Source organism: Micropterus salmoides, unplaced genomic scaffold, assembly GCF_014851395.1.
Source record: "Micropterus salmoides isolate LMB-PRFRI ecotype aquatic unplaced genomic scaffold, ASM1485139v1 Ms_hic_scaffold_23, whole genome shotgun sequence".
NCBI classification, from domain to species: Eukaryota; Metazoa; Chordata; class Actinopteri; order Centrarchiformes; family Centrarchidae; genus Micropterus; species Micropterus salmoides.
In genome coordinates this window covers 20,853,568-20,870,720 of record NW_024041484.1, presented here as the reverse complement: position 1 = coordinate 20,870,720, position 17,153 = coordinate 20,853,568, and the positions used below count along the sequence as shown (strand labels likewise).

The 17,153-nt window shown below is 41.5% G+C and overlaps 1 protein-coding gene across 3 annotated transcripts; it reads left to right on the top strand.

Annotated features, from left to right (window-relative positions):
* The first annotated feature begins 247 nt into the window (after window positions 1–247).
* Window positions 248–16,718, top strand: vezt (vezatin, adherens junctions transmembrane protein). 3 transcript variants are annotated; one of them, XM_038738729.1, is made up of 12 exons: window positions 248–404; window positions 1,697–1,831; window positions 6,653–6,742; window positions 6,863–7,047; window positions 8,087–8,371; window positions 9,279–9,425; window positions 9,733–9,880; window positions 11,221–11,570; window positions 11,939–12,132; window positions 13,113–13,219; window positions 13,410–13,617; window positions 15,362–16,718. In XM_038738729.1, exons 1-12 carry the CDS (start codon window positions 369–371, stop codon window positions 15,892–15,894), a joined length of 2,418 nt encoding a protein of 805 aa, XP_038594657.1. In that variant the 5' UTR covers window positions 248–368; the 3' UTR covers window positions 15,895–16,718. The 3 variants fall into 3 exon arrangements, with proteins under 3 accessions (XP_038594657.1, XP_038594656.1, XP_038594658.1); XM_038738728.1 differs by having other exon boundaries at window positions 9,267–9,425; XM_038738730.1 differs by lacking the exon at window positions 248–404 and adding an exon at window positions 444–862 and having other exon boundaries at window positions 9,267–9,425.
* The last annotated feature ends 435 nt before the right edge of the window (window positions 16,719–17,153 follow it).

Here is a 17,153-nt window from a genome sequence, read left to right as displayed (position 1 = left end):
TTAAGATGTAATTGCTGCTGTTTATGCAGTGTTTTATGTTGACAGCGCATTGTAATAAAACGTATAGTTTTTATTTTGAAGCCGATTTCCGGTGATGTAGTGGATATTTTCCTCTAACTTTACCTTTCCTAGCGTTCCAAACGGTTGGGACGCTTCCTCTCGCGGCCACTTGGGGCGCTCTAACAGGCGCAGGCGGTTGTTTGTTGCTCGCGAGGAAGCAGCGGTTGAAAAACGAGCATTATGGGAATTGCAGTTTTATGCGTAGTTTTAGCAACCGGCTAACTACTAACTTCTCAGCGGCTGTTCTTGACTACTGTCGCCTACAACTTCAGAATGCATAACGGGCTGTGTATAGATGGCGGAGAGCAATGACTGAGGAGTTTGATGAAGATGTGGTATTTGAGGTTTGTATATATTCCCGCCGCTGTTTGTTATCGAAACTTGTAAGTGATGCTTTGTCATACCTCGCGAGCTCTGAGGTAAATATAGACGTTGGGTCCCCGATTCATTGACGACAGCTAGCTTCGGTAGCTAATGTGTGGCGTTAGCTGCCTAGCTCCACATAAGCAGCCGCTTGCTCTGTTGCAATGCGTATACAATCCAAAACAAATCCACATATTTGGCCGGCTGCTAACTGTGTTTCTGCCAAGGAGCTTTGGTGGTCATGAGAAGGGCTGAGCTGGGCTAGTGTGCGCATTGTTGTTGGTGTTTCATCATTGCTAGACTGGTACAGTCAAGAGGTGGGGTGTGGATGACCAGATCCAATGCGTCGGTTCTGCAAAAAAAAAAACCCTCCACAGACTCACACGTAGCTTCATCTGGATGGTGACAACATGTGCTGCGACTTCGTGTAACAATGCATGTGAGTAGTGTTTAATTGTTTGACTGCTGTCAGTTTGTTATGATAGTAAAATACATTAAGATGAGATGCTCGTGTGCACCAGAGGCACCAAAACACAGTAGAGATGCTTGTAAGAGTCATGTTTTCCAAGCAACAGAGGATCAGCAGCTGGGTGAGAACTGGGTCAGGCCAATTTTTTGGACAAATTTAAACACGGGATGCTTTTCCTCCTCTCTGCTTTTTTTTAATTTCTCTGATTTAGTGGTGAGCTTTCTTTGTTCAGGATAAGAAACAACATCGCCATGTGTTTATCCCTGAATGAGAAGCTACGATTACTACATGATGAATTGGGCTTGCATTTAATCCAGTATTCATGCAGGAGAGAAGACTTAACAGAAATATTGGGTGCATGGAGAGGCTGGAAAGACAGTCCTGGCGTCTGCATGTTGATTTACAGATTCACATGTGAAGGCACTTAGGCTTTACATCATTCCTCCCTGAACAGAAAGTAAGCTGCATGCAGGAGAGATGGGGCCTGTGGGTGAGGGTGGAGTCTCAACTTCAGCTGATGAATCCTGAGGGAAAGTAGATTGGCGCGATGAATCAGTGAAGCTTATCAGAGTGAGGACACCTTTTGGATTCACACTGGGAAACATTTGGGCAAAATTTAGGAGGAGTGTCAGCTCAATCTACATCAGAATGATGACCTAATCACTACATTTTCTTCCTTTCTCCTTCTCTCCACTCATTTGGCACTATTTTATCTATCTCTCGCTCTCCACCCCCCCACCATTCTCATCCATCAATCCTCAACTATTGCTCAATGTGTTTGACTGTCTCGCTTTCTATTTGCAGAACTCCCCTCTTTTCCAGTACCTGCACGATCTAGGGCACACAGACTTTGAGGCATGTCCAACTGCATCACAGGAGGAGGAATATGGCGGTCAAGAGGGAGACCTCACCTCTCCTGACGAAGATACACAGAAAACAGTGAGTTTCTCCCATCCTTGACAGAAATATCACAGATGTCTGTCCCCTCATTTACAACTATCCTCTCCAAATTATTTCCTTTCTGCAACTAATCAACTAGTTGATTTGATTGAATCATCACTATTCTTGTCAATCTTACCCATTGTATCTCAACTTTAGTCCCCAGGGGGGAATTTGTCTTGCCGCCAGGTGAAACGCAGAACACACACAGACTTGAACATAATTAAAAAAAACATAATAAAATACATAACATAAAATAGTGTATTTCATTACTGGCATACATAAACATAAAACCTGGTCTATATCAAAGCATCGTCATCTGCCCATTCATGAAATGGTTAAAACAGCAATAAAACAATAACCAGTTGGATCTTATCTTAAAATCACATGCTTATAAAAGACTAACGTTTTTAGATCGACCAACTAGACATTTGTAAATTGGTTATGATTCTAGAGATGCACCTGTTATTTTCTGGAGCCATGGTTCTCATTTTGACCAATGACCAATAGCTGTTATTATTTATGTATTGGTTTTAATAGGGCCAGTGCACATGCATGAAGATGAGTGTAAATGTGCCAAAAGGTTACTTCTTACTTCTGTTGTCCCTGGACAGATGATACATACCGCAGTCACTATAAAAATAGATCTTAAAATGACTGTTTAAAAAAATGAAATAATAAGACTAATTGTTTGGCCAATAAAATGTCAGAAAATAGTGAAAAAGTTGGCCCATCACAATTTCCCAGAGCCTAATGGGACATTTTTAAATAGCTTCTTTTGTCCGACCAACATTCCAAAATCCCAAAAATTCAGTTTACTCTCGTGGAAGACTTGATGTACAGATGTACAGTTTTATGATGGTGGAACCTGTGAATAAGGGCATTTTTGCAGGTAGTCAAATTCTGAAAACATTTTCTGTGGATTGATTAATCTGGAACGGCAATGATTAGTTTATTAATACATTTCCTAAAAGAATCTGTTAATCATTTAAGCCATTTATTATAGCAACAATCCTCTGGTTACAGCTTCTGTAGTGGGAACATTTGCTGGTTTTCTCTGTTATACTATTGTAAATTGAATATCCTTTGCTTTTGAACAATTGGTCAGACAAAACAAGGCATTTGATGATGTCAACAGGGACTCTGGGAAATGTGATGCACATTTTCTTTACTATTCTCTGACTTTGTATTGACCAAACAATTTACAGAGAAAAGGGTCTGCAGATTAATTGATCATGGAAAATAAGTGTTAGTTGCAGCCCTAAATTAATCAAGACCCCATCAGGTCAAAGTAAGTCAACTAACTGACTAAGAGGAGCTTTAACTAACCCCCATCAACTCCCATCTCTATTCAAACCGCCTGTCTCCCTGCCTCCCCTTAGGCTGTGTGTGTGTGTGTGTGCGCGCACGTGTGTTTGTTAATGTTTGACTTGTGCACTCAGACAGAAAGTAATTAATTTGACTATTGACTCCAAACAGTGACACATATTGGCGCCCAATCACCCACAGAGCATTACGTGCGCTTGTTTATGTGCTTCACTTCAGTCAGGCAAGACATGGCAACAAGGGCTTCCTACACACAGATGCAGGTATTTTGCGTTGCATGTTCTTTACTCTGTAACCACACTCACCAGATTTGTTTTTCTGCATCTCTCTCCTGCTGCTGGTCTGATTTTTAGAAGAGATAGCCCAAATGCTATTACCTTGACCACACTCTGCTTTCCCTCTAACGTTATATTTGCCTCTGTGAGCATCCTCTTGCAAACTGTGTGTGTGTTTTTTATTTTTTTTACTAATATTCACGTCTGTATGCCTTTTTTTTAATGGACCTGCACGCTCTTTAATGCAAAAGCGATTCAAAATTCACAGGGTCCTTTAATTGCAGAATTAATGTGATCGTTGATGACTGTAGTTTGAGTCGACCTGTGATTCATACAGACGAGTATGTGTCCTGGGAAGCGCCGGATCACATGACATGGCTTCTCCACGTTCACCCCCCTCCTTTTGCGACGGGAAATGGTGTTGTGTTTGCTTAGTTCAGGAACTTTCCGTACGTGTCATGCTTCCTCTCTGGCACTCTGTTGTTCTAAGGAGTCAAGGAGGATAAGGGATTTGGATGAGACAGGAAAGCCCGATGTTGTCTCTCGTTGACCAGTTTCCTGGAGCTCAGATAAAGTCGGAGTCGAGGCAAAACACCTTGTTTACGTAGACGGACCAGTTTGTCTTGAGTTTGTCTTTCTTTACATTACCAGTAAAAAGCCAGACTAAAATAAAGAGGCAGGATTAGCCCAAAATGTATACAAGTGGGATGTTGATCGCAAAGGCTGCTGGTTCAAACCCTTTCCACAAATGTTATTGGGGACAGTGAAATAAGTTACACTGTTGCTCCTTCAACCATACTGTGTGAACATAAAATTTGTTTTAGGTTGATTTTGTAACCAGTATAGAGCAGCTACTAACAATAATTTTCATTGTCAGTTAATCTGCTCTAAACCAGCATGTAAACTGGTGCACAGTACCATTTCTCAACTGCTCCAATCCCCTCACTCCTAATCTCTGTGCACAGGATACTTGCTGTTAGGGCTGCAACTAATTATTATTTTCATTCTTGATTAATCGGTTACTTGGAGTCTATTAAAAGTGACAATTTTGCAAAGGGTTCCTATTGCTTGTTTTGTCTGACCAAAACCCAAAGATACTCAGTTCACAATTACATAAACCAGATAATATAAACAAATTCTCACATTTGAGAATCTGGAATCAAACCCTTTTTTGCTTAAAAAGAACAGTTAATCAATAATCAGACATTTAACTCTTATGTAAAACCCACATCTTTTTGTTTTTACACTTAGGTGTTTGTTTGGACATGTGAGCTTAGTGAGCTTTGTTACCAGGCTAGCTGTTTCCCTCTGTTCCCAGTCTTTGTGTTAAGCTAAACTATCTCCTGGCTTTAGTTTTATACTAGAGCTGAACGCTTTTGAAAAAATATCTTATTGCGATTATTTTGACAGATATTGCAATTGTGATATGATTTGCGTTTATTGGAGGGAATGATCATTATTGTATAATTATTCTCAGTTTCATTGAAAAACACATTTAAATGATATGGTATGGTTTTTGCGGAGATCTTTACCAGACAAAGATGTTTTCTTAAGTCTGTAGAACATGATATGTACGCCAGGACATCTCTGCAGTGCTGCAATAGTTAATTTAAAATGGTATTTTTACACACATTTTACCTTTAGCAAATATTGCACCGATTTTAAGTACTAGGCAATATTGCGATTTTGATAAATTCTTTATACTGAATGGACAGATATGAGGGTGGTATCAATCTTCTTGTCTAACTCTAAGCAAGAAAGCCAAAGCTTGTGTGTGTCCATTCTCTTGCATAGTATCAATCAGTCCAGCGTCTGGAAGCTGGAGCATTCCCTGTGTGACAGCAGGAGAATACTGATGAGCAGGGACTGACTGTGCCAGGATATTAGTAGTGAGTGTATGTGCATATGTGAGTTAATCTGTACATGGTTTACATGATCAGAGGAGACTTAACAGATTGTGGCCTACTTTTGAGGCTGATGAGCAGTGTTATTGGAATGTCCAGTCTCCAGTCAGTAATCAATACTACTGTGGCCTTTAGACTAAAGGCCCTTGTGCTTTGCCCCTCCAGAACAGGGTCAGTTTGCCGACTGCCCAGTCTGAATCAATAACCCCATGTATCTGCTGCGAACTGGAGCATAAACACACACTTCACAGGATGTTATGAAGCTGTTTTCTACAGGATTCTCAGTTGTTTTTTTACTTTAACAGAAAACGACTGGATGTGTGTGTCATCACTGAAGCCAAAATCCTCAATGTACAAACATCTATCAAAATGAGTCCCATTTTTAGGCAAAGCATTTCACTGACGCCACGAAACACTCTAAGCTGATTAGTAAATAGTAGATCCTATTCATGATTAGGCAGTACTCGGTTTTGGATTTTGTTTTCGGCTCTTAGCCTTTGTGAGAAAACTTGCAGCATCGCGAACAGCTCGAGGTTTGTTATGCATCGAAATGTCATCGCACTTTATAATGTGAGGCACCAAGTTACTCTGGTTGTGATTGGATGCCTCAGACTGTTTACAGAGGTGCTGGGAATGCAGATACTCATAGGAAGCCAGACATTAAACTGAAGTGTGTGTGTGTGTGTGTGTGTGTGTGTGTGTGTGTCTTTCTGTGTAGCATCTCCAATGACAGATGTACAAAATGCTTCTTTTTCTGGAACTAAAACAATCATTCCTTTCTGGCAACCATGTATTTTAAAAGGATGTAAGTTTGAGTTTCATCGATGCTGAATGCACTACTGAACGTGCTATAACATTTATGCAAAATGTTTGTTGAATTCAACAAATTAAAGCAGGTGTGTGTGTGTGTGTGTGTGTGTGTGTGTGTGTGTTTTTTGCCAAAGCAGAGCTGTGTATAAGACCTTGGAGAAGGCTATTACAAACACACATTGCACTTATTGTTGTTGCCTGAAAGAGTTTGTCTCCTGGGATACGCCTTTGGACTACTAGTGTGAATGTTCGTGGGTGCGCACACAGTTGTTATTTATTGGATGCGTGATCCCCAGGAAATAAACCCACCCACGCTTTGATGAGACACACCAAAGTGACAGAAAGACTTGCAGGTGTATCATTTAGTATTTTAATCTGGTATATATTTCACCTTTTACTGATCCACTGGGCCTGCATCAGGGCATAAAATAACGGTAAGACCTGCTGGAATGTAGCCGTTACTTAATTGACAGACTTTTTACCTTTTCCCTGTGTGTGATTTGCAGGGAGGACGCTTGTGGAGACTGGTGAAAGCCTTGTGGCGATGGAGTCCGATTCACCAGGCGGCTGCATCTCGTAAGCTGGGGCAGCAGCTGGTAGGTAGAATGGGGAAACAGAAAGGAATGCTGGCACTGAAACTAGCAACTTCACTCTGTTTTATTACAATACGGCTTCTCTTCTATTCTACTTTATTTCACGTTTCTCTTTTCTTGTAGGACTGTGTGTTCGGCCAATACTCGGTGAGGTGCATTCTGGACCAGGACGTGCTGCTGCAGGAGGATGTCGAGCTGATCGAGCTGTTAGACCCGAGTGTGCTCACCCTCGGTTCGTCGCCGTCTGGCTCATCCAGCCGAGCGAGCACCCTGCCCAGACCAAGCCTCATTGCCAGGCCGTCTATGTGGTACATCGATAGGAAAGAAATGCACAGGATGGGCAAAAAAAAATGCATTCCAGTACAACAGCAGCACAAACTGAAACTATGGCCTCAGATTTGACTCAATACTTTTTCTGGAAGGAAAAGTTTCTAAAAGAAAAAAAATATATATTGTAGAGAAAGTATTGCATTGTGTTATATTGTGAGGTCTAGTCCATCCCATTTATATAAAGATTTTTGACTTTATTTATTCATGTGAGCTCTGATTTAAAAAAAACTTCTGCTTAGATTCAAAGACCTGCAAAAAGAGACAAAGGGAAAACAAAAAATATCAGTGTTTGACAAAACAAAATGTGTGCACAGCTTTGTGGGTTGGAGATGTTTTGGAACGGATGTTACAACGAGGCCGTATGATCATACAATAGAAAAAACTTTATAAAATTTCAAATGAATACTCCAGCAAATTAGTATTGCACTATTGAACCTTTCGATAGACCTTTGAAAAGACAATGGTCAAATCAGCTGCAAAGCCACCATCACTGGTACTTGCGTCAAATTAAAATCCAATATTAAAACTATTAGAGTATTGGCTGTACATAATTATATCTGGTTTGATTTGTTAAAAAACTGCAATAAGGAGGTTAGCAGTTGGGGTAACCGGTTTTGGAATGTGAAAGCTCCCATGTTGGAACAACGCCAGGTTTTCCTGTTCTGTCAACATCGTGTAAAGACACTATTACTTTAGACCAACTCCCGTAAACGCCCACGTCTTAAAAACGTCTTAAACAATTTATAACCCACGCTTTCTATTACAATTTTGTAGTGCCCAACCCCAAACTGAAGTAACTTAATGCTTTACTTTCACACTAGTATATTTCTCGAACTGTAGAGCTCCTCTAGAGCCACAGAAGATTAGATATGCCTGTTTTCCCTGAACAGTACTTTAATTTTGACATGTAAAACTGATGGATTGTCCCTTTTATCCTGTCCGTACAGGAATCTAAACTGTCAAATGAAAATGTAAAGGTTGCACTAATCAAATCTTCCTCCTGTTCCCTTCACTCAGGGACATGGCGGGGCTGGTTGGCCTGGCTGCAGTGCTACTGAGTCTTTGCTCCGCATCGGAGGGCCTGTGGTCGCTGGCTGTAGCCCCGTGGGGCCTGGTGCTGCTGGGCTGGTTTGGGCTGAGGGGGGTCATGCTGTGGAGACAGGGTCGCATGCAGAGGGCCGTACACGCTCGGACCACGCAGCTCCAGACTCTGGTCCACAACAGCAAGACCCTGACCGGACTGTCTCGCAAAGCCCTGCGCCTGGTGCAGGAGACAGAGGTCATCTCCAGAGGGTTCACCCTGTAAGTGTGCTTGACTTATGTCTAACTACATAGTACATCTCACCCAATCACATAATCCTAATGTACATCTCCTGTCATGTCCCCAACTGTCACTGCTTAGTTCAAGCCTGCTCAGTTAATTCACTCAATGCTCAGCATGTTAGTTAACTGACCTTCTCGGGTAGTGTGTCTGTATATGTTTTATTATTTATGTTTTCTTTAGACCACTGTTTGTCTCTATCTTTAGCATTGTATATAGAAAAAGCACCATTATACATCAATCACCAAGTAAGTTAAAGGAATAGTTTAACATTTTGGGAAATACGCTGAGTTAGATGTAAGATTGATAAACACTCCAATCTCTGTATGGTAAATATGCAGCAGCTGGTCCGCATTGCTCAGCATAAAAGCTGGAAGCAGAGGGGAACAGTTAGCCTGGCTCTGTCCAACGGAAAAAATAATTCTCCTCCTTCCAGCACTTCCTTTTTGCACTTTGGTTCTTGTACACATTAAACAAATGAGAGGTGTTAATTATTGATCTGTAGATGTGCTGGTAGGTGGACTTTGTTACCTTTGGACAGAGATGGGCTACCTGTTTCCAGTCTTTGTGCTAAGCTAAGCAAACCTACAGTTTCATGATTACCACACAAATATGAGAGTGCTATCAATCTTGTCATGTAACTCTCAGTAAGGAATGAGCATATCCCCCAAAATGTCAAACTATTCCTTTTAATAGCATGCCACATTGTCTTGTTCGTCACAGCTGCCTTGTGTTTCTAACACTTCTGTGTAGTGTCCATGTCTGACTTGTCTCAGTTTGCTGGTGTGATCTTTAGTCATGTGATGTTCAGTGTTGTGTGTGCCCCCCTGCTTCTTTGGGACGTCTCCACAGTTGTATCACATTTCACTTGTCAAGTTTGCTCGACAGGGTGAGTGCGGCCGGCTCCTTTAGCAGGGCGGGGCCAGGGGCGATGCCACGAGGTCAGCAGCTGATCGGACTGAGGAAGGCCCTGTACCGGTCGCTCCGCACGGCTTTCAGAGCCTCACGCAGAGCCACCTGTCACATGCTCAAGGCATATCCTTTCCCTGGAGAGAAAGACTTAATAATTCAAATAAGTGTGTCTTCATGTTGGTTTCACCTCTTTTGTAGTGACACAGGTTGTAACTAGCCTGGATTTAGGGATATTAGTTTAAAGCAGAGTGCATAGATACCTTATTTCCCCAACTGATGTCATTCAGTTGTTGACGATAGGAATAAACGCTTTATTTATGGCCCTCCATAAACATAGATTTATGTGACGTAATCTTTTTATGAGACAAAAAAGGTGCACATTGCATTGTTGTTACAGAAGTGTGATGTGTCCTTAACCCCCTCCCCCTACGTTTCCTCTGAACTCTGAGATCGATAATGTGACCAACTATGTGTCTGCGGTGCCTCTGAAGGAGCTGGGGCTCGGCCTGGGCATTGAGCACCTGGGTGACGAGCAGGCTCAGGAGTTGACAGATGACTACAGCCTGCCTGCACTGAAGGTAAGGCCAGAAGGTAAACCAGGGGCTGCTGGTAATGGGTGGACACTACAACAGGAGTGGAAAGAGAAGAAAATATAAACACTACCAATATAGGACATGTACAATCCACAATATTATTAATGTTCAGTTAGTCTAAATTGTTTATTATTGCTTCATAGAAGATTGAAAAGTGATACTCCAAACATCTTATGAGCATCAAGCTCCTGAAAAGCGAAGCCAATGCTGATATGCCTTAAATCTGCGTTGCTTCTAATGGCCAGTAGGGGGTGACTCCACTGGTTGCAGAAAGAAGTCAGATTGTGTAGAAGTCAATGAGAAACCATGATGTTCATTTTGTAAATTACGGTCCTATTTTGAGCAAAACAAGTCCCTATCATGACGAACAGTCGTATTCCTGACCAGCTCTTTACCCAATATGGTCACTTCTGGTTCCAAAAAAAACAAGATGGCGGCTGCCAAAATGCCACACTCAAGACTTCAAACAGTAGTCCACAAACCAACGGGTGACGTCACAGTGCCTACATGCCCTTTTTTAACTCCGCCCATGAATGTTGCTGTAAAAAAGTGCATCGCTTTCTTCTTCATGAAGAACAGTATCATAAAGTAATAGTTTGACATTTTGGAAAATCTGCTAATTTGTTGTTTATTTGCTTAATTGGATGAGAAGATCCAACTCTAAAGCTCACTAATTAAGGTGTTCTATCTCGTTTATTTAATCCTTACAAAGTCTTGTCATCATGGTTAGGTTGCCAAGCTACTAGTTGAGACTTCGATAGAGAAATTATCCTGCAAATAACTCCTCATAAAACCACAATGCATCGTTTTTACTCTTCAGTTTTTGTACCAATTAAAAAAAACAAACAAAATATATATATATATATATATATATATATATATATATATATATATATATATATATATATATATATATATATATATATATATATATATATATATATATATATATATATATATATATATATATATATATATATATATATATATATATATATATAGTGAGCTACAAATGTTTTTCTTTACCTGTTTCCAGTCTTGAAGCAAAGCTAAACTAACTGCCTCCAGCTGCTGGCGGTAGCCTCATATTTACCATAAAGACATGAGAACGGTAATGATCTTTTCATCTAACACTTGACGAGAAAGTGAAGAAGCTTAAACTTAATCCTCTTCTCCTCTGTCCAACTGTAAGCTCAGTAACTTGTAGACACTTTTGTCATATAGCCTACTGTTTAGGAGCATCTGAACTTCGAGTTTATCAGGTACTGAAACAAGCAACAATTGACAGCTAAAAGGAATGGTACTGGTATTTTTTGCTCCTGTAGATGCTGTTCCAGCTGTGGGTGGGACAAAGCTCTGAATGTTTCCGTCGACTGGCTCTTCTCCTGTCACCCAGAAGAATAGAAGAGCCAGAAGAGGGCGGACCCAAAGGAGACACCTCCCCTCCCCCTCTGCACCGGTCCATCGCAGCAGTGACCGAGCCCCTCCACCACGCTCTGGGCAGCTGCCTTGGCGAAGTGCAGCGCAGCTATGACTTCCACCGGCACTTTGAGTCACAGCTGAGGACGACGGGCTCTGACAGGACAGTGAGAGCCAGGGAGAAGTGCCGAGACCTCAACACCTTGCACACCTCCATCCGAAGCCTGCAGCTGCACCTCAAAGCCCTGCTTAGCGAGTGAGACAAACGCACCCATACGATGAGTGTGGGGAAACCGGGTCATTCCACCAGTAGAGTAGTAATAGTACTGCGTTACACCCAAAACATGGAATTTATGCAATATTAAATACGGGAAATACGGACAAAGCTACCTAGTGGACCTTGTTGTGTTGAGATATTTGTTTGTCAATATGAAAATAAAGTAAAAGAATTACATGCATACAAACAGCATGAGTCACAAATAACACATAATATCATTGAAAGGGCAAATAGGAATTTTCAAACTATTCACTCGGAAATCAGGAAGATTTCTCCCATTTCAAATTTTCAAGTAACCTGAATATATACATGTCAACATTCCTCCTCTTCCTCCTGTTTCTGATTAGGATGATCATCCTAGAGGACGACTTGGAGAAACTGATGGTGTCCAAGGAACCGACAGAGTTGACGTTTGAAGGCTACCAGGACCTCAGTGACCGACTGCACCAGCTGCATCCTCACATGCAGGCCAGCACCGGCTGCTGGGAGGACACCATCACCCAGGTGGAGCGCATGCTGAGACGGGCCAACGCCTGCCCAGGTGAGCTAACACAAACACGCACACACACACAACCTACTGATATTATATACACTGAATAATAGAATTTAATACCCTGAGTGCTATTTTTGTTCTTCTCAGAGTAAAATCTTAACAAAACAGTAGTTTGGAAAGAACTTTTCTTAATGGTAATTTCAAGGTGGTTGTATTGTCACTGATTCGCTCATTGAGTAATGTACTTATAATAAGTACTGACTTAGAAGACCAACTTAAAAAAAAAAAAAAATCATTCAAATTCCTCTTCAACAAAGTTATGAAGATGACATTCACATGCTCACAATTAATCACGTGCTGGAGTGTGCACATCCCGGCGATTGGTCCACATTCAGCAACCTATGGACTTTTCATTTCCCCATCATTCCCAGGCAGAGGAAATTCATCCGCTTCTCATTCAGGGGAATCCATTTAACTACACATTTCCTGACGGCTATTTCAGAACCTTTGAAATAGCCGTCGGGAAATGTGTGATTGGATTCCCCTGAATAACAACTTGAGAATGATTAAAAAACACACAAAAGAAGAATTAAAAAAAAAAAAAAAACACTTCGCCGAGAGCGGGAGTCAAACCTGCAATCCTTGGGATGCAAGTCCTGCGCTCTACCAACTGAGCTAAATGCAGATTTAGTAAATTGACATGACAGAAACGCACCTGTCGATCCCCTGTATTCAGCTGGGTGGTTATCGAGATCACGAGAAAACAACAGTCGTGAGATAATTTACACCTACCAGCTCCTTTAGTGTATTATAGTACATATTGGTTTCCATATGCACACAGGCCCTACATTTAGCGCAGACTTACTCCTTTCTTCACCATGACTCAAGACAATTGCCTGTCATGGGGGAAGTCGCTTCTTCACAATGTAAACAGAAACAGCTGTCACACAGTGACAGAGCTTCAGTACAAAGTTGTTGAGGTAATCTGTTTTTTGTTGCAATAACGACAGTCCACATCATCTCTGCAGGAAATGCTGAGTGTCTAGAGCAGTGTGGCCCCCCTCTACCCGAGGTTCCTGCTCCTCCTCCATCCTACCCGTTGATCCTGGACAGAGACCCTGTGCCAGAAGAGCTGGTAAGTGTCCACCTTCCACCTGATAACTTGCATTGTGCCTATATTAACACCTACTGTATATTTATTTATATTTACACCAAAATTAGTATGGCCTCTAAAACTGAAACTAAACAACTTGTCTCAGTCATTCTCCACCCCGTGTGTCGTCCTGATCTGTTTCTCTGTTGTCAATCTCTTTCACTTGATCCAGGAGTGGGAGGCCTACGTGTCCGACTCAGACTCTGACGGTGAAGGCAGAGGGTCTTGGTCCGACATGTTGTCACTGGAGGAACGGGAGAGGCAGCGCCGGGAGAGGGAGGAGTCCCGCCGTGTCCTGTCAGAGCTCAAATCTGTGCTGGGTTTCCGTGCATCAGAGGGGGAGAGGATGAAGAGGAAGCAGCTGCTCTTCAACGACCAAGGTCTGCACTCTCTCCTGTGATAATTTAAACATGAGGACATTAGAGGTTGACTTTTTGGGATTGTGTTGCTATTGTTAATATATTTGAAATGAGGCAAACGTAACATCAAAGCAAACTCACCAAAACGAAGTATGAATTTAAAAAAATTCATCTCAACAACACTACTGGGTTTTTCCTTTCAATGATGCCAATTATTAAAATTTCCCAGAGCCCAAAAATGACATCTCCAAATGGCCTGTTTTGTCTGACCAACTGTCTAAAACCCAAAGATATTTAGATTTCAGTGATACAAAACAGAGAAGCAGCAGATCCTCTACAGAAATTACCTGATTAACAAAATGGTTGTCGATTCATTTTCTGTTTTTAGCTCTACTTTAGACCATGTCGTCATTTACCATTCATGAAGATTATGGTAATAATAAAGGGTAGTTACATGCATTTCCTTTTCTATATTTAGGCCAGGTGTAGGATGAAAAATTCAATGAAGGGAAGTAAGTATAGAGTTTCTCACTGGACCATGGCAAGCAGCAGCATTTCCTGCTTTAGGCCAATAAAGTTTTGAGCGCTGTAATCCAGTGTTTGGTTACTCTTGACTTTCCTCTAATTGTGGGTAGTAGGCTGCATCTAACGATTAATATGTCAACATATTTTTTTCATTAATGGAATTATCATTATCACGACTTGTTTTCGTCTGACAAACAGTCCCAAATGCAAAAATGTTCAATTTACCATAATAATAAGAAGAAAAGAGCAGTAAATCTTCACATTTGAGAAACTGGAACCAGAAAATATTTGTTTTTGTTTTTTCTTGATAAAGTACAAATTATCACTCAATAATAATTATTGACAATCAATTGATTACGTGTTTCAGCACCTACTGCTGAACGTCAGCAAAACTAAGCTGATCGTTGATTTCAGGAAAAAGGAGATAAAGGCTCACACTACATCAGTGGAGCAGGTGAACAGTTTCAGGTTCCTGGGAATCAGTATCACAGAGAACCTGACATGGTCCCATCTCCACGCTGGTGAAGAAAGACCAGAAACAGCTGCATTTCTTGAGGAAACTTAAAAAGGCCAAATTCCCACACCAAGTTCTTGTCAGCTTTTACAGAGGAGCAATAGAAAGCATCCTGACTGGAAACGTCACAACCTGGCATGGGATGTGCACGGCCCAGGACCGAAGGGCTCTGCAGCAAGTGATTAAAAATGCTCAGAAGATTATTGGTACCCATCTCCCGAGCATTAGTGATATTGGTGAGGTGTTCGCCCTGCTGCCTTCTGGGAAGAGAGATAGAGGTTTCTGCTGCTGCCACACCACCAGACTGCAGAGCAGCTTTTACCCCCAAGCCGTCAGACTCTTAAACTCAAATTCATCCTCAGCACTGCTCCACTGATCATTGAATACGGTTTATTTCTGTTTTCCATTTTTATAAATTGCTTCTGTATTAATGTACATTGTCTGCTATGTAGCAGAAGGGAGTTACAAAGCTCAATTTCATTATATAACCTGTTATACTGTGACAATAAATGTACCCACCTACTTCGCTACTAGTGAAGTCCAGTTGATGTCACTGTGGTTACTCATCACTATTTTCTGACATATTATAGAATTAACTCAAACTGAAAACAGCCTGTCGATGAATCTGTATACTATTAATCAAATAATATCAGATTTGTAATACAAGGTTGGAAATCAGTGGATCAGTTCAACCCTACATGAAACATTTCTTCTTCTTTCTTGCAGCTGCTGTGACGCCTTTAGCACACAGTGAGAGTTCAGATCCTGCCACAAAGCCGACTTCTCTGGGATCGGTAGAAGCTGGCAAAGAGGAAGGAAACCACCTTTCAGAGTGCCCTGCAGGAAATGAAGGGGAAGGAAGAGACGACAGGGTGAGGCCTGAACCCTCCACAGAACCGGTGATGGAGTTCAGCTGTGGCTTGGAGGCAAAGGAAGGAGAGTTGGGAGGAACTTCAGCGTGTACGAGAGGAGGAGGAGGAGCGTCGGAGCTGCACCAATACGACGGTGTCCTGGAGGAGGCAGAGAACCAGAACGGTCTGGACTGCTTCCTGGTGCCTAAAATCCCTGCTGTCTCCGTGATGGACAGACTGACGGAGATTCACGGCTCAGAGGCTCTGAGCTTCAGCTCCGCCCTCGCCGCTCAGGTGGCGGCGCGCTCGCAATCGCTCATCAACATGGAGGAGCAGACGTTCGGAGATGAGGAGGAGGAGGAGGAGGATGAAGAGGAAAGCGACAGACGAACCCCTAAGAAGGACTGATATTAAACCTCGCTGCTTTAACCAAGCATTGAGCAGAGACTGTATTTATGTCTGATTGTCTGGATGGCTTTTATTGCTGTGGTCTGTGTTACATCTTAACTGTTTCTGGTGTTGAGGTATTTCAAATTTACGCCACTCTTTATTACCCGTCCGTCCATGTTACATTACCCACAATTCTTACTGCTCTTTTGCTGTTAAAACTCAGGTACCAGAACCACTAAAACACAACATGACCTGACAGTGTTAAGGTCAGAAGGCCAGAATGTCTACACTTTACTTGGTTCATCCACATAGTGTATATTGCTCACAGTCATTAAAGAAACACGTGATTGGCTCCAATACATAAAAACCATGTACGTTTTCTCCTGAGACCCTGTAATCAAAGCACTCCAATCTGAGTTACTGTCAGGAACTGTTGGGCTGGAGGAGACGAACAGTTGAGAGCATTTTTCTGAGATACAGCGGTACTTCTTTGTGTTCAGACAGAAAGCAAAGATAGCCCTGCCGACAAATTCAAGTTTATCCCAGGACTTAATGAAACAGAGAGAGGCTGGAGGGAAACCGGAGTTGCACAAACAGCTCCCGATCCGATACTGAAATCTGATATCGGCCCGATACGGAGTCAAATATCTGGATCAGGTAACCGCGACAAGGGAGCCGATCTATTCGGTTCACTTACGTTGATGCACCACCAGTGTCGGTAAACCTGAGCTAACAGCATGGAGGGAGCTAAAAACAAGGGGTCAGCAGTTTGGAGGCATTTGACGCTTGTTCACGCTTGATGTTGCCTTACAAATAAAATGATTCCCAGTCTCTTTCTCACAGTGAGGAATACACCTTATTAATTTTACATTGATGTCGGATCAGTACTCGGTATTGACTGATACCCATGTTTGGAAGTGTTAGAGTGGTGGAAGAAGTATTCAGATCATTTACTTAAGTAAAGTAGTAGCTTTACTACATTATTTATATATATATATATATATATATATATATATATATATATATATATATATATATATATATATATATATATATATATATATATATATATATATATATATATATATATATACTGTGTTTCAATGAAAAGTTCTGCATCCAATATTCAACTGAGCCTCAATACTGCAAGCAAAATGTAGTAGAAGTTATGAATAAGGGCCCATTTCAGAGTGTTTATTTAACAAACAAACTTTTTTTTTCAGGACTTAAGGAGCTAAAAAAGTGTAATACAGTACAGTACTTGATGTACTTCTTAC